The sequence below is a fragment of the Panthera leo genome, chromosome E1, assembly GCF_018350215.1.
Source record: "Panthera leo isolate Ple1 chromosome E1, P.leo_Ple1_pat1.1, whole genome shotgun sequence".
Taxonomy (NCBI): Eukaryota; Metazoa; Chordata; class Mammalia; order Carnivora; family Felidae; genus Panthera; species Panthera leo.
The window spans coordinates 40,829,859-40,852,977 of record NC_056692.1 but is presented as its reverse complement, the minus strand read 5'-3'; the positions used below and the strand labels follow the sequence as shown (position 1 = coordinate 40,852,977).

The 23,119-nt window shown below is 43.6% G+C and overlaps 1 protein-coding gene across 1 annotated transcript; it reads left to right on the top strand.

The window, feature by feature from the left end:
• The first annotated feature begins 8 nt into the window (after positions 1-8).
• Positions 9-23,119, top strand: RETREG3 (reticulophagy regulator family member 3). Its single transcript, XM_042914751.1, has 9 exons — positions 9-337; positions 14,059-14,165; positions 15,922-15,952; positions 16,888-17,014; positions 17,672-17,756; positions 18,570-18,707; positions 19,712-19,794; positions 20,410-20,542; positions 20,958-23,119. Exons 1-9 carry the CDS (start codon positions 99-101, stop codon positions 21,413-21,415), a joined length of 1,401 nt encoding a protein of 466 aa, XP_042770685.1. The 5' UTR covers positions 9-98; the 3' UTR covers positions 21,416-23,119.

The window sequence follows — 23,119 nt, the reverse complement described above, 5'->3', positions numbered from 1 at the left end:
GGGACGAGGCCTCCCCCGCGGAATCGCGCATCTGCGCAGTCGGTGTTTATTGTGACCGACGGGCCGCGGCCCCGGATGTTGTGGCTCCCGGGGGGGAGATGGCGGAGGCAGAGGGGCTGGCCGCGGCCCCAGGCCCAGCTTCGGGGCCTACTTTGAGGGGTCGCCGCACTATGTCAGGCTCCTGGGAGCGAGACCAGCAGGTTGAGGCGGCGCAGCGGGCCCTGGTGGAGGTGCTGGGGCCTTACGAGCCTCTGCTGAGCCGGGTGCAGGCAGCCCTGGTGTGGGAGCGGCCAGCCAGGAGCGCCCTGTGGTGCCTGGGGCTGAACGCGGCTTTCTGGTGAGAGAACTGGACCCTCGGAAACCCTTCCAGGCGCGAATTCGTCAGGTTTCTCTAGGGCTCTACCTCTCGCCTCTCCTGTTTTCTTCGCTGCCTTGGCTCCTTCCAGTACCTGCCTAATTTTGCCTCACCTCCTTCCAGTCCATTCCTCCTGCAGGCTTTGGCATCGCAGTTCTCCCCAGGGCTTTCCAGTTATCTTCCCTGCTTTACTTCTCCCGCACCCTTGCCCCGCACATCTGGCAGGAGCTTCTGGTAACATCTTGAGCCGCTCGAATCGAGCGAGGACGCCTCATTTTGGCTAGGGAAAGCTGTGTCACTTAAGGCCATCACTTCCCGTCTCTTGTCCGCTCAAATGTGGTTTGAAGACCATTCTCAGAGCTTTGATTTTAGTAGTTGTTATATTGGGGTAGAGGCGTGAGGCGTGAGGTCTTGCAAAAGTATCCAAAGGTGTGATAAGAAAACAAGCTTGAGTGATCTGAATTAGCACGTTAGTTATCCTTTCCCTGCTCGAGGGAGTTTATGAAGTCTGAGCGTCAATGAGAGCCTCCAGAGCTGCAACTTGAAAGAAAATTATAAGCTTTTGAAGAACAGTTATGAAATAGTGGTAAATTTCACCCGTCTCAAAGCCACTTAACGATTGCATCTCCTCCCTGTTCCAAGGAATTAGACATCCTTAGGCACGGTTTATAGGCAAGGAGATTGAGGATGCCTAATAGCGTGTGTGAGTTTTCCTGAGCTGCAGAAGGGAAACTATAAATATGCTTTAAGAGTCTGTGTGCCGTGCTGTGCGAAAATGAAACTGCTGCTTCTCAGTTGTCATCCCCTAAAGAGGACATAGGTCTTCATACGGTCTGCTAAGCATAGTTTGGAATTATTCATAACTAGGAAAGGATTATTCACCAAATTCCAAGGGAACTGAAGTATAGGGGGGCTTCTACAGCTGAATGAAATAAACCTATTCTGGATGAACCTGAAATGAAACAAAGTATGTGTTTCCAAAGAAAATGTGTTTTTGCTAAAAGTACGTTTTCCTGAAATTCTTGGTTTTAGAACCAAAACATTTATTATCCTTTGTCTGAAAGATTTTCAGTGAACTGGAGCAAAATAATGTCAAATTCATTGATAGACACAAGGTTCAGCTATTAAGTTAAGCCTCTCACAGTCTGAAGGGGACTCAGGTTTGAGGTGTCAGAGCAGTCTCTGGCATTAGTTGCTTCCGGAGTCTCTAGCAAACTTGATGATAAAATTTTCCTACAGCATTCTTCATTTATTTTTGGTTGTGCTTCTCTGATCCCCAGGTACCTACTTCCTTCCTTTTCTTTCTTTGGCAGAAATCTTTAAGTGTAGCACCTCAATCAGGAGCATTTCCCAAAATGACGTTTTCTTCCTTTCCCCCACCTCCCCCATCACAACTCCTAACCCCAAGCCATTCAGTCAAAACTTCATTTCCTACATTGAGATTGTACTCCTAGGGGGGAAAAATTGGCCCTTAATAAACCAGTTTGTATCCAAGTGTGATTGGCCAATATATAAAAACTTCATCAAGGTTTATTAATACAAATGAGTTAGCATGTATGTTGTTATTTTTGAGGAGGGGACTTTCCATATGCCCCTTGCCTGAGAGATTTTTTTAAAAATATTTATTCATTTTTTTAGAGAGATGGAGGCCAAGCGTGAGTGAGGGAGGGGTGGAGAGAGGGAGACATAGAATCAGACTCCCAGCTGTCAGCACAGAGCCTGACACGGGGCTCAAACTCATGGCTAGATCAAGACCTGAGCTGAGAACGCTCAACCAACTGAGCCACCCAGGTGCCCTGCTTGAGAGATTTTTGAAGTAGAATGTGGAGTGGAGGTCTGTATTTATAGGGAGCTGCTCTCCTATGTGATTGAGGCACATCTTTGAATGTTACAGTTAACTTTAATTTTCTGGCCCCCAACAGTGTTTGCTTAAGTTTACTAATATTCTATGTTTAGAATCTCACTCAGCTCCCCTTTTTGTAGTCTTGGTCTCTTAAAGCATTGTTGTGATTGGTCTTTGTCTCTGGCATTTCCTGCTAGGTTGCCTACTGAGTATCCAGAACATGGTTACTGTTGTTACATTCCCATCACTCTCTAGGTAGGTACAGAAGAGCTAGAGCAAAATAAAGGTGTGACTCTTGAGACTCTTATACTTTATGGAGAGAGGACTCATCTCCATGAAGGCTGCAGAGTGACTGATAGTGTTAAACCCTCAGAGGCTAAGGTAGTTTGGTATTGGAATTCATAGCATTGTTGTTTTAGGAAATGAGCTTCCTTGGAAGACAATTTGAGGCTCAAAATGAAAGTTAGACTTGACATTCTGGTAGCATCATGTTGTACATGTCAACATGTGTTGACATTTCAGTTAGGAATGTCAAAGACTGTTTAGTTCTTGGACATTATAAATGTTTAGAAAATGTAAGAGGATCATTGGCTCAGGTCACAGAGAAATTGAAAATTTTTTCCCTTGTTTTAAATGATGGTACATCATTAACTGTGGTGTTTTATACATTTTGAAGTATTAGAAGATTGGATAGGAGTACAAAAAATCCAAATTCAGGTAGGTAGTCACTCTTAATTTTCAGTGTTCTGTATTCTCAGTCAAGGTTTTTCTGTACGTGTGAATGTGCCCTCTGACATCTTAATAAAACAAAAACAACAGCAGCGTAAAAGAGATGGATGTAAATGCCTTGCCTCTATAGTATTTCAGGGCTTTTAGTCTTTTTTATTTTTTTCTTCAGTTTTCAGAGCAATTATGGTGATTATATCAGAAATCTTTCAGCCTATGTTGCTTCTGGTTACTGACATGCTATTATCTTTAGGATAATAACAGAAATGTCAGGCCTTCCTTTCCAATAGTTTGTGTTTTCATTAACGTCAGCACCACCTGTAAAGGAGTGATTTGGGGGAAGAATATTGGAGTCAGCCAGAGTGTATCCTGACAGGATCAGAAAAAAACAGGTTGAAGTAACCTGTTGGTTTAACTCAGATCTAGGAGATCAGGGGAGCACTAAGGAGCCCTGGACATGTGTGTGCATTCCAAGCCCTCCCCCTTCTATGAAGAGGCACATGATTCAAGGAGGGCTAGATGGCTTCAGAGCTCCTTTCCAGTCTTTAACATTCTAGGATTCTAGACCGTCTTTCAATTAAGGATATCGATTTAGAGCAGTCACAAGCTGATTCCCTATTGAGATCTGCCTTTACAATGATTTGTCTCAGTTAACCATACCATCTTCTAGGGATATCATGGAATCTATTGTTTTCACGATTAAAAAAATAAAGATGTTCTCTCTCCCCCCAAAAGAATCCAAATACAAAAATGACCGAGTAGTGATTAAAGCAATTCTGATTTAAAAGTTTAGAATATGAATGAAAAATAATAGGGACAGGAAATGGAAGGCAGGGCCCAGTTAAGTAGAGGCATTTGTTCTGTGAGAAAAATTTACACGTCAAATTTCAGATGAAACATACTGAGCAAATGCTTCTCATGCTAGTCTTTGGAGGGTTCTTGTTGCTTTTGGTAGCCAAGGAGACTCCCAGGGGTGCCTTGGCTTACTGTTTTGCCTGTCTTCCGCCATTAGTTTTTATCTGTCCTAATTTTAAGGTTGGGTGCTTTCTGTCCATTAACATAAAGTAGGTGTTTAGCAACTAGCTGGTTTCATTTCTGGTTTTGTGTAAGCAACAACTATCACTAAATTATGTGGGTTGGGTTAATTTTTTTCATACTGATTTACCAGTGACTAGCTCATTAACCAGATGACCACAAGTGCCGTACAATAATGGGCTTTTTGTCCCTATAGGATGGGATGCTTTGTTCTGAAGTGCCAGTGAGACAAGCCTACTCTGTAATAACAAAGAAACCCAGAAATAGTATCTTCTTTGGTTGAAGATAGACATGTGCTCTTTATTTTATTTATGATATAGCAAACTCTAATTCACCTGTACTAATTATGAGGATCCGTGGTATAATTAACCTCAAAGAAAATTGTTTGGTTTTGGAATTTCTCGTGATTTTTCTGGAAACCAGGTTGTTTTTCCAAGGAATATTTTTTATTCAGAGAGATAATTGAATTTTAGCCCCTAATAAAGGGGGTGAAAAGTTTACAAAAGAAAAAAAGTAGAAAATAATGAATCAATGGATATATAACATTTCACTCTCGTTAGTAATTAAAAATTTGAATGTAAATGGCAGTGAGTTACTAATTTCTGCTTATTTTTTTTAATGATAGTATTTAATTCTGGGGAAAGTATGTAAAAGCTGGTATATGATTGATAGCAACATAAATTCAATAATCTTTCTGAAAGGTAATTAGGCAACATGTATTAAGACACCTGAGGGGCATCTGGGTGGCTCAGTCCCATGTCAGGCTCTGTGCTGACAGCTCAGAGCTTGAAGCCTGCTTTGGATTCTGTGTCTCCCTCTCTTTCTGCCCCTCCCCTGCCTATGCGCGCGCGCTCTCTCTCTCTCTCCCTCTCTCCCTCTCCCCCTCCCTCTCCCCCTCCCTCTCCCCCTCCCTCTCCCCCTCCCTCTCCCCCTCCCTCTCCCCCTCCCTCTCCCCCTCCCTCTCCCCCTCCCTCTCCCCCTCTCCCCCTCCCTTTCCCCCTCTCTCTTCCCCTCTCCCCCTCTCCCCCTCCCTCTCCCCCCTCTCACTCCCCCTCTCACTCCCCCTCCCCCTCTCCCCCTCCCCCTCTCCCCCTCCCCCCTCTCTCTCCCCCTCTCCCCCTCCCCCTCTCTCTCCCCCTCTCTCTCCCCCTCTCTCTCCCACTCTCTCTCCCCCTCTCTCCCCCTCTCTCTCCCCCTCTCCCTCCCCCTCTCTCTCCCCCTCTCTCTCCCCCTCTCTCTCCCCCCCTCCCCCCCCCTCTGCCCCTCTTCCTCTCTTTCCCTTTCTCCCCTCCCCCTCTCTCCCTCTGCCCTTCTGCTTGCTTGCTTGCTTGCACGTGCACACACACTCTGTCTCAATAAAAAAAAAAAAAAAAAGAAGAAGTTAATGTCTTTTCAGGGACTGGGGGAAAATGGACAATGATTGTTAACGAGTATGGGTTGTCTTTTGGGTTGATGAAATTGTTCTAAATTAGATAATGGTGATAATTACACAACTCTGAATATATTAAAAACCATTGAGTTAGGGGCGCCTGGGTGGCTCAGTCGGTTGGGCGTCCGACTTCGGCTCCAGTCATGATCTCATGGCTGGCGAGTTTGAGTCTGCATTGGGCTCTGTGCTGGAGCCTGCTTTGGATTCTGTCTCCCTCTTTCTCTGCCCCTCCCCGGCTTGTGCTCTGTCTCTCTCAAATACAAATAAACATTAAAAAAAAAAAATTTAAAAACCTTTGAATTAGACAATTTAAAAGGGCGAATTTTATGGTATACGAAATATCTCAGTAACTCTGTTATTAAAAAATAAAAAAGTCAAGGGGTGCCTGGGTGGCTCAGTCAGTTGAGCATCCAACTCTTTTCTTTGTTTTTTTTTTAAATTTTTTTCTTAACGTTTACTTATTATTGAGAGACAGAGAGACACAGAGCGTGAGCAGGGGAGGGGTAGAGAGAAGGGAGAGACAGAATCTGAAGTAGGCTCCAGGCTCTGAGCTGTCAGCACAGAGCCTGACATGGGGCTCGAACTCCCAAACTATGAGATCATGACCTGAGCTGAAGTCAGTTGCCTAACCAACTGAGCCACCCAGGCGCCCCAAGCATCCAGCTCTTGATTTCTGCTCAGGTCATGATCTCATGGTTTGTGAGATTGAGCCCCACATTGGGCTCTACCCTGACAGTGTGGAGTCTGCTTGGGATCCTCTCTCTTCCTCTCTCTCTGCCCCTCCCCCATTCATGCTCTCTTGCTCTCTCTCAAAAATAACTTTAAAAAAAAGAAGGTAAAAATTTTAAAAAGCATTTCCCAGTATTTCCACTTGAAGTAGTTAATGGAAGTAAGGACAAAAATACATGCTCAGTGATATATAATTCAGCTTTACTTTTTTATATCAAAAATTGGAGACATGTTCAATTAGAGAAAGATTTAACAGACTAATTATATGTATGTATGATATAATCGTTTTTGATGTTTTTCTGGTGATACAAGAAAACTCATCTATGTATTGTTAAATGAAGAAGGAGGTTTTTAAACCAGATATGACATATATTTCCATGGAGTTTTTATATATGAATTTTTTTAAATAGAAGAAAATAGGGGCACCTGGGTAGCTCAGTCGGTTAAGTGTCCAACTTCAGCTTAGGTCATGATCTCACAGTTCACAAGTTTGAACCTCGCATCCAGCTCTGTGCTGACAGCTCAGAGCCTGGAGCCTGTTTCAGATTCTGTGTCTCCCTCTCTCTCTGCTCCTTCCCCACTCGCACTCTGCTTCTCTCTCTCTCAAAAATAAATAAACATTAAAAAAAAATAAAATAAAAATAAATGGAAGAAAATAACCTCTTCACATTTTAGGGCATGTATGTGGATAACGGGTCATTTTAAAAAACTTTGTTATGGAAAAATTTAAACATGCATAAGTAGAATAATATTATGTACTACTACCTACTCAGTTTTAAAATTTTTCGGGGCACCTGGGTGGCTCAGTTGGTTGGGAGTCCGACTTCAGTTCAGGTCATGATCTCATGGTCTGTGAGTTCTCATGGTCTGCTGACAGCTCAGAGCCTGGAGCCTGCTTCAGATTCTGTGTCTCTCTCTCTCTGTCCCTGCCCTGCTCATGCTCTTCCTCTCTCAATCTCAAAAATGAATAAATGTTAAAATTTTTTAAATTTTTCAATTCATGACCAGTTTTGTGTCTTCTGTACCTCAGTTCTTTTTCACCTCTTCCTTTGTTGTTTTAAGGCAATCCCAGGTGTCTTATAATGTAATCTCTTAAGTATTTCAGAATGTGAAAAATCTCTGAAAAATACTTTAAAAAATACCAGTGCCATTATCATATGTAGAAAGTTAATGATTCTAATCAATGTTCAAACTTACAATTTTTTCAAATATTACTTGTGTTTAGGGGAAATTATCTGGCTCAGTCCGTAGAACATGTGACTCTTGATCTCAGAGTGGTGAGTTCAAGCCCCACATTTGGGCTTGAACTTAAAAAAAAAGAAATATTATTATTTTTTAAACTTGGTTAGGACCCAAATGAAGTCCACATATTGTGACTGATGTGTTTTTTATATGTCTTTTACTCTTTGTTCCCTTTCAATCTTTCTTCCTCTGTAATTTGTTGAAGAAAGCAGCAGAGTGGATTTTACTTATTGTATCCCTATGCATATTCCCCTTGTGCTCTGTATTTCCTGTAAATTGGTAGTTGGATCTAGAGGATTGATCAGATTCCGGTTCAAGAATTTTTTTTTTTTTTTGGTAAGACTTTCATAGATGGTGTACTAACTTCATCATATGTGTGCGTGTGTGTGTATGTATAAATGTTTATTTAAAAATTTTTTTAAATTTTTTAACATTTATTTTTGAGAGACAGAGACAGAGCATGAGCTGGAGAGGGGCAGAGAGAGAGGGAGACACAGAATCTGAAGCAGGCTCTAGTCTCTGCGCTGTCAGCACAGAGCCTGACGCGGGGCATGAACTTGCAACCTAGGCCAAAGTCGGATGCTTAATCGGCTGAGCCACCCAGGCACCCGTTTATTCATTTTTGAGAGAGAGAGAGAGAGAGAGAGAGAGAGAGAGAGAGACAGAGAGAGAGCGTGAGTGGGGGAGGGGCAGAGAGTAGGGGAGACACAATCTGAAGCAGGCTCCAGGCTCTGAGCTGTCAGCACAGAGCCGGACACGGGCTGGAATTCACTAGTCGTGAGATCATGACCTGAGACAAAGTTGGACGCTTAACCAACAGAGTCACCCAGATGCCCCTCGTGTTTATTAATTTCTTCTATAATTATCACATTTTCTAAATTTCCTCCAATAAACATGGTTGCTTTTATGAAAAAGAAAAAAACGTATCATTAAGAAAGAATAGATTGTGAGTCCACAGTGGATACAAGGAGTAATGGGCTGTGGGCAATCCCCAAATTGAATAATTTACATGTGAATATTCAGAATTGACTTCATTTGCAGTTGTTTTTGCTAAGTTGGGAAGTTCTCATGCTGATTATAGTTGCTAAGAAATGTTTCACATGTTGTCGTATCAAACTTGTACACTGTTATATCTGCCTGTGAAGTTTTTGGCGTGCATGAAAAGACATTGCAGGACTAAACTAATCCAGGAGAGTCCTCCATATTTTTTATCCATCCTTTATCTGTACTGATCTCAAAAATACTTTCTTCAATTATGTTTTGTCTTTGCACATGGTTGCAGAGTTGTCTTACAGGTGTGCTTCCGGGTTACATCTGTAAAATGATAAGCATTAATGTGACCTCTTTTCACATGGTCCATGTCTTACTCTTTTCTGAACTCTTTTCGAACAAAGCACACTAATCTGAGATTGATACTCCTTTTTTGTTGAGGGATTTAGTGTTGAGGCCTGGAAGGAAAAAAGCACACACTTATCCATATTTTATGTTTGACGGTCAGACTTCTAAGAGAACATTGATGCTAATTATCTATTACCTTGGAGGGGTCAACTGCAGTATATTAAGGTGATATATCCTATTAATTAAGTTTTTATCTGTATGGAAGAAACTATTTTCCCAAGAAATGTTATTTTATTTATACCACACGGAAAAACTTTTCTTTTTCTGAGTTCCTACATTGGCTTGTTCAAGAAAAAGATAAATCTGGTCCTGAAATTAATTTATGGGTCAGGATTAATCTTGTGGAGAAAGATGTTTGGGGTGCCTGGGTGGTTCAGTTAGTTAAGCATCCAACTCTTGATGTTGGCTCAGGTCGTGATCTCATGGGCTCTGTGCTGACAGTGCAGAGCTTGCTTGGGATTCTCTCTCTCTCTCTCTCTCTCTCTCTCTCTCTCTCTCTGCCTCACCTTCCTTCTCTCATAAATAAACATTAAAAAAATTAAGGGGGAAAAAAAGATGTTCACAGTTTTAGCCTTCATGACCCAAAAAATAAAAAACTTTTTGTAAAACTCGTTACTGTTTCACCTTTATCTACAGGATAAAATCAATATACTTGTCATAAAAGGCTCTTCATGATCTGACTTCTGCCTCTCTCCCCATATTCATCCCCTCCTTGTATTCTATGTGTTTCAGTTATATGAAACAGCTTGTTGTTCCTTAAATATGTCATGCCAGCTGGCTGTTGTCCCTATCTGAATGTCCTTTCCTTCCCCACATCCTTTTGCCCTGTTTTCTTACCACTTACCTTTTTTTTCTTTAAATATTTTATTTTTTAAGTAATCGCTACACCCAGTGTGGGGCTCCAACACACAACCTGAGATCAAGAGTCACACACTCCACCAAGTAAGCCAGCTAGGTACCCCATTCTTACCAATTATCTTAAAAAAATTGTTTTTAATGTTTATTTATATGTGAGAGAGAGAGACAGAGACAGAGTGTGAGCTGGGGAGGGGCAGAGAGAGACAGAGGACAGAATCCCAAGCAGGCTTCAGGCTCTGAGCTGTCAGCACAGAGCCTGACAGGGGGATCGAACTCACAAGTCATGAGATTATGACCTGAGCAGAAGTCGGATGCTTAACTGACTGAGCCACCTATGCACCCCTTTACCAGTTATCTTTTAAATCCCAGCTTAAATGTCCTCTTCTTTGTTATTATCTTGTCATATTACAAGCACACATAGACACATAAATACATTTGAGAGTAAGGTCCATGTCTTACTGTTTTCTGTAACTGGGCTGCTTACCTCTAGGCCTCCACATAAAATGGGCATTCAGTACACGTTTATTGGATTGAGTTGAAGCATAGGTGGGCACTATAACAGGCTACTAAAATAGTTCAGGTTGGGGCGCCTGGGTGGCTCAGTCGGTTAAGTGTCCGACTTCAGCTCAGGTCACGATCTCGCGGTCTGTGAGTTCGAGCCCCGCGTCAGGCTCTGGGCTGATGGCTCAGAACCTGGAGCCTGCTTCTGATTCTGTGTCTCCCTCTCTCTCTGCCCCTCCCCTGTTCATGCTCTGTCTCTCTGTGTCTCAAAAATAAAAAAATTAAAAAAAAAAACACGTTAAAAAAAAAATAAAATAGTTCAGGTCTTGGAGAAACAGTATTTTTACTGCCATCATTTTTGGAAAACCGGTCTGCCTTAGGAGTGCTTAATATCCTATCCCTACCGCAATTTATATATGTGTTAGTAATTATGATCTGGGAAGTGGAGATTGTAGACAGTCTGAAAATTGCCTTCCCAGGGAACCCTTTCAAGAACTCTGGAGAAAATAGTGGTCATGCCATTTCCTCCTATGCTGGCATATAGAAGCAGCAGGACTGGGGAGCAAGAAGTTCTAGAGCCCTTATCCTTGGCCTTGTTAACTTTTCTTGCCGGGGTGATGAACTGGCTTTGGAGAAAAGATTAATGACCTGGGGCAGCTCCAGAGGCTTATTTTTGTTAAGCTGCTTTCATTCTTTAATCTCATATATAATTACAGTGTCCTTTAAGTGGTGGGGTAGAAAAATCGGAATAGGTTATCATTGGTGTCTGGATTTTTCAGTTCTTGGTTCCTCCCATCCTTCATTGTTTGTATAGTTTTAAAAATTACATAACGTGGATTCACGTTTGTTGAATACAAGTACAAAAATGTCTAGAGACAAAAAATTCCTCTGCCAATCCCTGCATATGTATAGGTATTCATAGATACACACAAGATAAAGCTATTTTTTTCTTTAAATATAAGGATTATATTCTTAATATCCTGTGATTATGTCAAGTCATGAGGTCTTGTGTTGAGTTGAGAAGAAAAGAGCTCATTTATAACCAAACCTTGGTCATCCTAACCCTTGTTTGATCAGTTGTTATAAAGCTAATAACACTGCTACATTGTAAAATTGAATAGAGCAATGTGTTTGGCATGTATTTGGTGCCTTGTGTTTTCTTCTTTTTAGCAAGATCAAGTATGGTATTTTTATAGGCAATTAGTATGTTGTTTCTATTACCTACAAACAATCCTGCATGTTTTGTTATTGTTACCACTACATACAGATGAAGAAACCAAGGCTTAAAGAGGTTAAGCTTGTTTATTCAAGGTCACAGGACTAAGCGGGTGTTGAGAGAATTGGACTCCAACCAGTCTGACTGTAAAAGCCATGTCTTACTGCCCGGCCGAACCATCTCTCCAATGCATTCAGCTTCCCTCTTGAAACTGAATGGTTTAGGGGCGCCTGGGTGGCTCAGTCGGTTGAGCATCCGACTTCGGCTCAGGTCGTGATCTCATGGTCCGTGAGTTTGAGCCCCGCGTCGGGCTCTGTGCTGACAGCTCAGAGCCTGGAGCCTATTTCAGATTCTGTGTCTCCCTCTCTCACTCTCTGCGCCTCCCCCACCCATGCTTGCTTGCTCGCTCTCTCTCTCTCTCTCTTTCTCTCTCTCTCTCTGTGAGAAATAAATAAACTTAAAAATTAAAAAAAAAAAAAAGAAACTGAATGGTTTCTCAAACCATCTGTGGTGAGGGCTAGTGGTGGTGTCTTCCCTGATGTGTGGCAAATCATTACTTTTGTAAAGTACAATACAAATCAGTTACTAGAAAAATTAAGTTTAAAAAAGGGACAGAAAATATAAACCCAAAGGTATTCTTAGATTACAAATTACTTGGTCAAACTTCTATAAAAATTTCTAAATGCTTACTTTATTAAAAAAATTTTTTTTAATGTTTATTCATTTTTTGAGAGAGAGAGACAGAGTGTGAGTGGGGGAGGGGCAGAAAGCAAGGGAGACACAGAATCTGAAGCTGGCTCCCGGCTCCCGGCTCCCGGCTCCCGGCTCCCGGCTCCCGGCTCCCGGCTCCCAGCATCCGGCACCTGCCTCTGAGCTGTCAGCACAGAGCCCAATGTGGGGCTTGAACCCGTGAATCATGAGATTATGACCTGGCCGAAGTCGGACGCTCAACCAACTGAGCCACCCAGGTGCCCCTGTAAATGCTTGCTTTAAATTTTGTACTTACTTCCTCACAGACTGCCAGAATCAGTTTGTGGGCCAGCACTGGACTACAGACACTGAAAGGCACTGCTTTATTTTTTTTTTAATTTATTATTATTTTTTTAACATTTATTTATTTTTTGAGACAGAGAGAGACAGAGCATGAATGGGGGACGGTCAGAGAGAGGGAGACACAGAATCTGAAACAGGCTCCAGGCTCTGAGCTTTCAGCACAGAGCCTGACGCGGGGCTCGAACCCATGGACCGTGAGATCATGACCTGAGCTGAAGTCGGCCGCTTAACCGACTGAGCCACCCAGGCGCCCCTGAAAGGCACTGCTTTAGAGTCCTTATGCTGGGGTATAGAAACACTCCTAGAACTAATTTTTTTTATTAAATATCTTATGAAAGATTAAAAAAAATTTTTAGTGTTTATTTTTGAGAGAGAGAGAGAGTGTGTGAGCAGGGGAGGGGCAGAGTGGGGCGGGGCGGGGGGGGGGGGGGGAGACACTGAGACACAGAATCCAAAGCAGGTTCCAGGATCTGAGCTGTCAGCACCGCCTGACGCGGGGCTCGAACTCAAGAGCCATGAGATCATGATGTGAGCTGAAGTCAGACACTTAACTGACTGAGCCACCCAGGCACCCCTGAAAGATTTTAAATGTTAGCATTTATCAATGCATGGTGAATCTTGGTTCTTCTTCTTTTACACCCTTTTCCTTGCCAACCTATATTATTTTGACATAAATCCCAGATTATCACATCATTGTGTTCATAAATATTTTAGTATGTATCTTTAAGAAATAGGGACTCTTTAAAAAAACCTATTTTCCATAAAGTTATCACATCTAAAAAATTAACAATTCCTTAATATCTTCAGGTGTGCTGTAGGTGTTAAGATTTCCCAGATTTTTCATAAATATCTATTTGTGGTTGATTCCTTCAAATAAGGAAGAACTTTTCCTTCATCCTGTTAATATGATATATTTATTGATTTTTATGTGTTGAACCACCCTTGTATTCCTGAAATAAATCTCAGGAATTGGTTATGGTATATAATCTTTTTAATATGCTGCCAAATTCAGTTTGCTAGTATTTTATTGAGGATTTTTGCATGTGTATTCATAAGAGATCTCGGTCTGTAGTTTTCTTGCAGTGTCTTTGGCTTTGGTATTAGAGTAATGTGGTCTCATGAAATCAAGAAATGTTCTCTCTTCAATTTTAAGGAAATGTTTAAGAAGTATTAGTGTTAATTTTGAAGAACTGGCTCTTGGGATGTAGCTTCATTGCTAACTTTCTGTGTGACCTTGACCAAATCATTTTACTTTTTTGGGCCTCAGTTCCTCCGTCTGTAAAAGAATATCTAATTGAATTATATGCTTCTTAATACATCTCTATCAGTTTGTTGCCCTACACTAGGGTCTAATCTGGTAGAAAGGTGTTTGCTTTCATCCTTATAATAACTTGTTATCAGGAATGAATTTCTTCTCCCTGAAATTAATGGAATCACAGACTTATAAGTTGGAAGGAGCTTTAAGAGGTTATTTGACTTAGTCCTCTGCCTTTACAGAAGCAAATTATTACCTCTGCCACATAGGTAAAATAGCTGATGTTCAGAAAGTTTAAGTGATTTTCCCAAGCTATATAACTAGGATTTAAGTCTATTTACTAGATTCTGAAGTATACATGTGGTCCTTTTTGAAAGTAGCTTAATTAGATAATAATCTTGTTTTTCCTTCTCTATAGGTTCTTTGCACTGACATCCCTTCGTCTTGTATTTTTACTTGCGTTCAGCTCAATGATCATTGTGTGTATAGATCAATGGAAGAACAAAATCTGGCCTGAAATAAAAGGTGAGTTCGATAGCATTTAGAACAATCTGAACTGGAAATGATCTTTCATTTAATTTTTACCTTATTTTGGGGGTTAATGGGGGAGTATATAGAACTGGGAATACCTTTTGATGCCTGAATTATTTGCTTTAGGAGACACTTGAAGGGCTGGTGCTCCTTCTGTAGTTTGGTGGAGCTGTACTCCACCCTTCCCATTGTTACTAAGCTCAGGAGACCTGTACCCACCACCTGAGATGTTCTAGCCTTCATTATTGGTCTGAGGAGTAAGTAGTCCTCAAGTTAAAAAAAAAAAAAAAGATTCTCATTGCATACTACATCTTTACTGAGGCAGTATCAGTTTGCCTCTCAGGGATTTCTTTTAACTTGTTTATTTATAAAGCAGTAAGCTAAGTGTTGTGACTTATATATAGTACTCTAAGACATGATTCCTTTTCTCAAAGATTGTACATACATAAACAGAAGACAAATGAAATGACAGTTGTAACAGTACCAAATATGTCACGGTGCAGTATGTGATCAGTATGTTTATTATGTATTTTGGCCCTGGCTCAGGCCTTGAATGAAGCAAGAGATTTGAACAGTTGAATATAAAAGTGTGTTTCTAGAGGGGCCAGAGCTTGATTAGTCTGAGAAACCAGAAGCTGCAAAGCATCTCTGAGAGCAGGGAATTGGTCACTTTCACCCTAATGAAGAGGTCACTGAAAGGAGTACTAGGAAATAAAACTGAAAACATGTTGAGATTAGATTTTACAAGGCTTTTGAGTTAGGCCTAGAAGTTTAGACTTTATCCTATAGCTAGTGGGTGGTCATTGAACATTGTTAAAGCTTATATGCTGAAGTGATATTAAAGCTTAATTTGATAGCATTTTGCAAGCTCACAGAGAAGAAAATGAGGAAGGAGAGAGACCTGATAGGAAACTATGGCAGTATGTGTGAGAAGTAGTCAGAGAAGTATTCATGGAAACAAATGATGGGTGGCTTCAAGAGCTGAGAAGTAGGAAGACACATTAAGACTGGTAAATAGGGGGTTAGAAGAATTAAGGGATAAAAGCCAGCTGCGGGAGTTCAAAGCTAGGAGAATAGGAGAATGGGATTATAGTCAGCGTATACAGTAGCAGCAGGCAGGGGAGTCCGTTGGCGTAGGGGTTGAGAGCGAGGAAAATTGATGTAGGTTTTGGACATGTTAATTTTGAAGTGTTGGCAGGATATTTACACCAAAGTATACAGCTTTTAAATACATTCCCATCCTATTTTGCAGAGACTTTAAGGAGTCATGTAGTTCATTCACCTGTTTTATGGCTGGTGAACGTCAAAAGACTTGACATCGTTCACTATAGTTAATAGGTCTCTTTTTAAAGAGAAAAGACAGATTTCTAGGGTTGGAGTAAATATAATCCGCCTCAGTAACCTGGTGCACCTTGATACGTATGAACAACCAAGACGCACTAGAGGGGTGGGACGGGTCATTTTTTTTCATGTGCACCTTGATTCTCAGTTGTAGAAAGTAGAAGGGGTCCTGATGCTCCATTTGGATCCCCTCACCCGCCCACTGGAGAAATGAGCAGGCATCAGCCATCATCCCCGTGTCTGCAGTTCCCTAACTCTGTCAGTGTAACATAGTGTCTCCTTTTTATTGGCTATTAGCATTTTCTTTTCCTCAAACCTATTAAAACTTGAGCTGTCAGACCAACAGCCTAACATTTTTATGTTTAGTTTTCCCTACCAACTAATGCTGGTGTTTGTTTTAATATTGTAGTGCCAAGACCCGACGCATTAGACAATGAGAGGTATGGAACACTAATTAAATCCCTTTTCGTTGCTCTGATTGATTCTCTTGTTGTAATATTCTGGTTCCATGTTGTTAACTCCATGTTATGGATACAGAGTATAAGCTGAGAACCTAGTCTGTTCCACATAATCATTTTAACAAATCTAAAATTCAGGCAGCAATATGTTGAGATGGCTAGTGTCCTCTGCTATTAAGAAAAGTTTTGAAAAAGAAGTGTTGTAGTGCCCCGTAATCTAACATGCCAGGAAATTAGCTGCATTTTTTAGCCCTACTGTGAAAACTTCGAGGCAACTTACTTCATTTGTCTCCTGGCTTTTATACCAGGTCATTTAGTGTTTTCTGTGACCTCTGGCTTTTTAAAGTTCCTGGTCAGAAAACACATTGGTTCCAGGCATCAGCAAGCCAAAGATTCCTCTTATGTCTTACAGGTCCTGCTTTCATTTCTCAGTTCATTCATCCCATACGTTTGATCCAAGGAATTTCCTCTGCTATGGTTTATTTTGCTTTTGCTTTGTTTATTTTCTCTCTGATGGACACATGCACCATTGCCTCCCCTCAGCAGCAGCAGTGTCAGACTGTGCTTTACTTTTATCCCTGAATTGCAATCACAGTGAATTGCAATGGTCCGAGTGCAGGGAAGATGTTTCTAAGCACAAAGGGCCTTGGAGCTGGTGGCAGGTTTATACACGTGGATTGGGCCGCTTGCTCACAGGGTGGAGCTGTTGGAACAAGCGTGCCCTCCTAGTCTCTAAATTCAAGTTTCAACCTGTGAGACAAGAAGAAAGTCCCACTTCACTTCCAGAGCACCTAGGACTAGCCACTCCCCAGCTCCAATTGAAACCTAGAAGCATCGGCTGCCTACACAGCAAGATGGGGCAGGGGGGGAGTCCCTCAACACCCTCCTTTCACAGCTCCCCCTTCTCTCTCCTATAGCTGGGGCTTTGTGCACCCTCGGTTGCTCAGCGTGCCCGAGCTCTGCCACCACGTAGCTGAAGTCTGGGTTAGTGGGACCATTTTCATAAGGAATCTTTTGCTTTTCAAAAAGCAAAACCCAGGCAAGGTAAGACTTCCCATTTCACTTTCATTTCTGGCTTCTCAGTTCAGTTCATGCTAAACTGAGACAGTCCTGTGATGGCATATCCTCATTCAAGAGAGGAAAGATCCCGACGATTGTGGAGACAAAGGGAAGTTGTAGGAAGGGGTTTCTGACCAGCCACTAGGACTAGGGGAAGAGCTTGACGATTCCTTCTTTGGGTGCTTGCCTCTTAGATTGAGCCATCTTCCTTAGATTGAGCCCCAAGATGGCAAAGAAAGCTTGCTTGTGTGCGTTTTGTGTCATAGTAAACATGTGGTAGGTTGTTGGGTTTTTTAATTTTTTACCTTTTTTGTTTTTTTTAAATTAAAAAAACCCCACCACCAACACTTGCTTTCAGAGAGAATTTTTGGCTAAGCCCATGCAGACCAATTTCCTAGCAGGAGAGGTGCAGCCCTGTTGGGTTAGCCACGGAAAAGGAGTTTGAATAGAATGGACATCCTCCTTTCCATCCCAGACATAATCACTATGGGATGCAACAGTGGCTAGACACAGCTGTGATTCTGACATGCCCACTTATAGGTCATAAAGAATCATTTTAATCACATCTCCACCTATCCCCTGTCCCCACCTCAGTCTCCCTCCATGTAACAGAAACTTAATACTGTTTCCTGACTCCTCCAGTTCTGCTTGCTGAGCTGTGGGATACTGACCTTTTTGGCCGTTTTGGGCCGCTACATCCCTGGGCTCTTGCTGTCCTACTTAATACGTAAGTATGGCACATAACCTTCCCCTGAGCTTACCCTGCTAGCTTTTCCAGCCACAGCTAACTCTAGGTCTAGAAAGAGGACTTTTATATTTTGGTTCTCCAGGAAATGATCTTTTTATATTTTCATAACCTGTTTGGTGTCATGAAAGTATCTTTCTTCTTATCTATAACAGGCTCCCCACACATAAAGTACTTTTCTTACTAAGTCAGCTTTAGAAATCATTGAGGGTTCACTAACCTATGTTGTATTACCAACTATAAAGACTGTCTGTTCCTATTTAGGAGGAAATTTTTAGAGTCCGAATACTGTGTAATAGCAGAACACAATTCTTAGAGGTTTCTCTACTAGATTCTGCTTATTCTGGAGCACTTTTTTTTCTTCTGGAGCACAGTTTTTTAAATTTAGTTACTTCCTGTTGGCCTGAACTCTGTGTGGGGCTGGAAGAACTGAGTAGTTATGGTTGTGGCCAGAAGCTCACATGATTTGTTGTCTAGTTTCTGAGGCATTGTTACCAGTTAGCCTTTTGTATGGCTCAGTGACACCTGTATGCATGTGACCACACTGCCTGGTTCTGTTCTTAATGTATCGTCAGCACACTCTGCTGTGCACAGCCACGTAGGTGGCTGCAGAAGTCTCTGCCCCCCCAAACCCCCTCATGTAGTGGGGGAGCCTAGTAAAGATGGATGACCAGCAGAATGAAACAGAACTGTTTCCCACCGAGTGTCCAGAGGGCACAGTGACAGAAGGACAGTAAGGACTGTTTCGTACAGCCCCTTCTCCACCTTGCCGCTGTTTCCCACTCCTTCTCTCAGTTGTCACTGTCATGATGTGGCCCCTTGCTGTGTACCACCGACTGTGGGATCGAGCATATGTACGGCTGAAGCCAGCTCTGCAGCGGCTAGATTTCAGTGTCCGTGGCTACATGATGTCGAAGCAGAGAGAGAGACAATGTAAGTGTCAAGGGGAGGCTTCTTTCCACTTGGGCAATTTGGGGAAGACAAGGAGAAGCCTGTGAGTCCTCAGAAGTTGGAGAAGTGAGTGAGGTGTGGTTGGTGTGTAGGGGGCGGTGATAGGTAAAAGTAATATTTTATTCTAGGAAGTCTGTGCAGGCTTACCAATTTTCCCACTTAGAATTCCGGACACTCCCATTTTAAACAAATCTGGGGAAAGCTCTTCCAAATTGAATAAAAGTCAGACAGCGAAGATATCCCTAGTGTTTGCTGCTTTTTAGGAAGTACTTTCCTTGTGCCCGAGCACTGTGCTGGCAGCTCTGCATACATGTCTTATTTAACCTTGACAACCTTGAGAAAAGAAATTGAACTTCACAGTTAGTAAATGGCAACCTCTAAGCCAGGCCTCTTTTTACTACTGAAAGCTGCTTTCCAAAGGTGATTCATGCTGCCTGAGAAGCCAGAAGATCCAAGATCCTCCAACACATGAATGACAGTTCCGTGAACTTTTTCCTCCCTCCTGTGGGCTGGTCAGGTTAGATATTTCATTAAGCCCTAGCCTTCAGAGAGCCCTGCACACACAAGGTCATCAAGGCCCAACACCCCCTGGCACAGCCAGCTAAATAGTATCAGTCCTCAAAAGCCTAATTTAACCAAGGTGGAGCATCTCCCTTTGCCCTCTCTAGGACAGCCTCCACTTTCCACCTTGACATCCTGTCTGCCCCTAGCTGATCCTGCGACTTGTTGATCATCTGATCAGAACAAAAGTGTGGAGGGGCTGGTGGAGGAGAGGCAATGGAAGAGAGATCTTTCTCTCCCCAGTTATCAGCTTACCTTGTTACTTAGGCTCAGCAACCCCCACCCTCAGGCATTGTGATGGGGGCTTCAGGATATATTCAGAGGATTCATTCTGTTCTGTTCTGATTTTATGCCTTTGAAGTCCAGGGCGGGTGGGGGTTTCCCCTTAAGGGAAGACGTCAAGGCCTTCTGCTCTTTCCACATAGTGCGCCGCAGAGCCCTACACCCAGAGCGTGCAATGGACAACCACAGTGACAGCGAAGAGGAGCTTGCTGCTTTCTGTCCTCAGGTATCTTGGGTGTGGAAGGCGCACCACTGGCCAGTTAGCCCCCTTTAACTGTATGGCAGCTCATGTTTAGGCAGTGACTAGGTTTTCAAGTTCATTATGGGTGCTTCAAGGCCCCACCCTCCCCTTGCTCCAAAGAACAGTGAGGAGAGAAGCTAGTGTTCTGTTGGGACTGTGTGCATAGATCCTAGTTTGAGCCTGGTGACCAGCACACCCTCTTCCGTGTCTCCTTTTAACCCCTACCATCATGGCAGAACTTCTGGAACTGGCGTGATCATCTTTTAAACAGCCCAGCCCACCTTGTGTTGGGCAATGTATCTTCCTGGCCACCTGTGAAAAGTTATCTCTGGATCAGTTATTTGCTTAAGAGTAAGTGGCTGGTTGACTCCCCACACTACTTTCCTTCGTATGCTCAAGATTGATAAATAAGGGTGTTTTCCTTGGGGGAGCAGCCTAAAAGGGGTAAAGATATTACCTGAAGTCCCTATTGTGCCTGATTGCACTGCTGGTTTTAGGGTAGCCTTTAGGGCTGGCTAATTAGTAGAGCTATAACTGGGGAACTGCACCTTTTCCTAATGGCATTCTCTCTTCAGGCTTGTTGGTCTTTTCTTTCCTAAGCTGGATGATTCTACTGTTGCCAGGGAATTGGCCATCACAGACTCCGAGCACTCGGATGCTGAGGTCTCCTGTACAGACAATGGCACATTCAATCTTTCACGGGGCCAGACACCTCTAACAGAAGGCTCTGAAGGTGAGGGGAACCTTGGACCCAAGTTGATAATGACTCTGACTGTTGCCACTTAGCTTCCCTGGGCAGAAGGGGATACTGCCCCCTCCTCTCTGAGGTGTGGATCAGGTGGCAGAACAGCTTTGGCATATGGCTACAGCCAGAATGGTACTGCTGCTCTCCTTGAAATCCTCCCTTAGTAGCCTCCGGTTTCTAGGCTCATATGGAGCATACTGGAGGAAGGGGAGGGAGTTCTTTGGGCAGTAGAGATCATAGCAGTCTGTAAGTGGAGGGGAAAGGCCAACCAGTGCTCCAGGTTTTGCTTCACCCTGAGAAATACAGGGTAGAAAAATCGGGTTACATGGGGCTGACTTTGTGGGGCTGGGGCACAGGAGTGCCAGGTTGTTGCCGTGTCTCAGACACCCCTCTGTTCTCCCAGACCTAGATGGTCACAGTGATCCAGAAGAATCCTTTGCCAGAGACCTTCCAGACTTCCCTTCCATTAATGTGGATCCCGCTGGCCTGGATGATGAGGACGATACCAGCATTGGGATGCCCAGCTTGATGTACCGTTCCCCACCAGGAGCTGAGGAGCTCCAGAACCCTCCCGCCAGCCAGGACGAGGCTGTACTGCCGGAGCTCCTGCTTGGTGCCCTGCCTGCAGGATCCAACCTCACCAGCAACCTTGCCAGCCTGGTCTCCCAGGGCATGATTCACCTGGCCCTGTCAGGGGCCTCCCAGCCAGGCCCTTCTGGCCCACCTCCCCGGAGAGCAACGAGAGGCTTCCTTCGGGCCCCTAGTTCAGACCTGGACACTGATGCTGAGGGGGATGACTTTGAACTTCTGGACCAGTCAGAGCTGAATCAGCTGGACCCTGCCAGTTCCAGGAGCCACTGAGGCAGAGACTCCTTTTGGGGGTCACTGTGGTTTAGGTTTTTTTTCTCCCTATCCCACTTAAGGTGAAGGGGCAAGGGAAGAACCCAGGTCCCATCCACTGAATTCTATATGTATGCTTGGTGACCTGGCTGAAGCTCAGGCCTGCTGAGAGAGGATACTCGCTCCCCGGCTACCAGCTGGACGCCCATTTCTGAGCTCAATCACTGCAGTGAGAGTGCTCCCCCAGGGGAGGCTTCTCCATCAGAATGGTACTTTTGGGGAACAAAGTAATCAGGGGTATTGGTTTCCCTTTGAGGGGGTGCTGCTGTTTGCTTCTAGGTATGGGTGCTCGGGGGCCCTCAGTGATAGAAGCCACCCTTTCCTTCCTTCCTCCCTTCATCTCCTCCCTGGAGCTCCAAGTCAGGCAGCAGCTGGAAGAGTTACATTGCCATCCTCTTTTGCTAAGCCATGATTTGATTTGTCTTTTTCTAAGCAAATTTTTTGGTTCTGCAGAGCAGGCCTGCTCCCTCTGCCCTAGCCCATCCTCATTTCTTGAGGCTTAACCTCCAGTGCTCCAAAGTAGTGCTTGTGAAATTTAGGAAATGTGAACATGATGTGAGGGTCGGCCTCTTCAACATTACCTTGGGCTGTGGGGTCAGCTGGCTGAGAGGGCGGGTGCCTCTATATCTCATGGTCTCATGGAATCTTCTGAAGCTGCCTGGTTATTTTTGGTGCTGCTAACCCCTGGCTCCATTTGACCATCAGCCTGAGCAACGAGCAAAGCAATACCATACCATATCCATTTCCATGTTCCCGTTCCTTCCCCTGCTCCTCCTTTGGAGAAGCAATAATTGCATGGGGGGTGTCAAAGTAGCACTTTACAAATGGCTCATTGGCATTCACCCCAGGAGCCACCAGCTCTTCTTGCACCAGCTCTTCTTACTCCTGATTCAGTTCCTTTAATAGTTTTATTTTCAGTTGCTTCCCACTTGGCAGGGCCTCTTTTAAGGATGAGCCCAGTTAGCAAGAATGTGTAGTCAGAAACCCCTCTAAGGGGTATCTGTTCTACTGTCATGCTAGAGAAAAACTAAAAATGGCAATTCTAGACCTGTGCCAGACTACAGCCTCTCTCTGCTTCCCCAATCAGAGCTCAGGCCAAACTCTTCTGTCCTCTTGCCCTCTGCATTAACCCTTTGCTGATCCTCAGGGACCACTCCCCCAACACTCCCATACCTGGGCAAGGGATGTTGGACAGAGCCCATTTTCATGTGCTGCAGGTGGGAGTGTGCTAACATGTTTGCTCTTGGTTGATGGACAAGGTAGAGGCCGGGAGTGAAAATTAGGAGTGAGAAGGGAGAAGAGCTAGGTGCCTGTTTCATAGTCACTTGTGTGTGAAGATTCGGGGTAATGGCATCTCCCCACTTTAGGGTTCTCAGACTTTGGACACCTCCTCTCTTCTCAGAGCCCAGATGTCTCACAGGTGAACTCTGATAGGGAAAAACACAGGAGTGTGGGAGAGGAGCGGGTTTTGGTGTGTTTGCATGAGTGTGTGTAGCTTCAGGCCTTGGAAGTTGGCAAAAGGGAGGGAGGAAGGAGAGCAAAATCTTCAGAGGGTGTTTCTTGTACCTGGGGGATCCTGCTCTGAATCTCCTTAGTCCTCCACTGTGAACTGGGGTGGGGATGGACGGGAGGGGGGAGGGAGGGAGTGGTGCTGGGGAATAAATC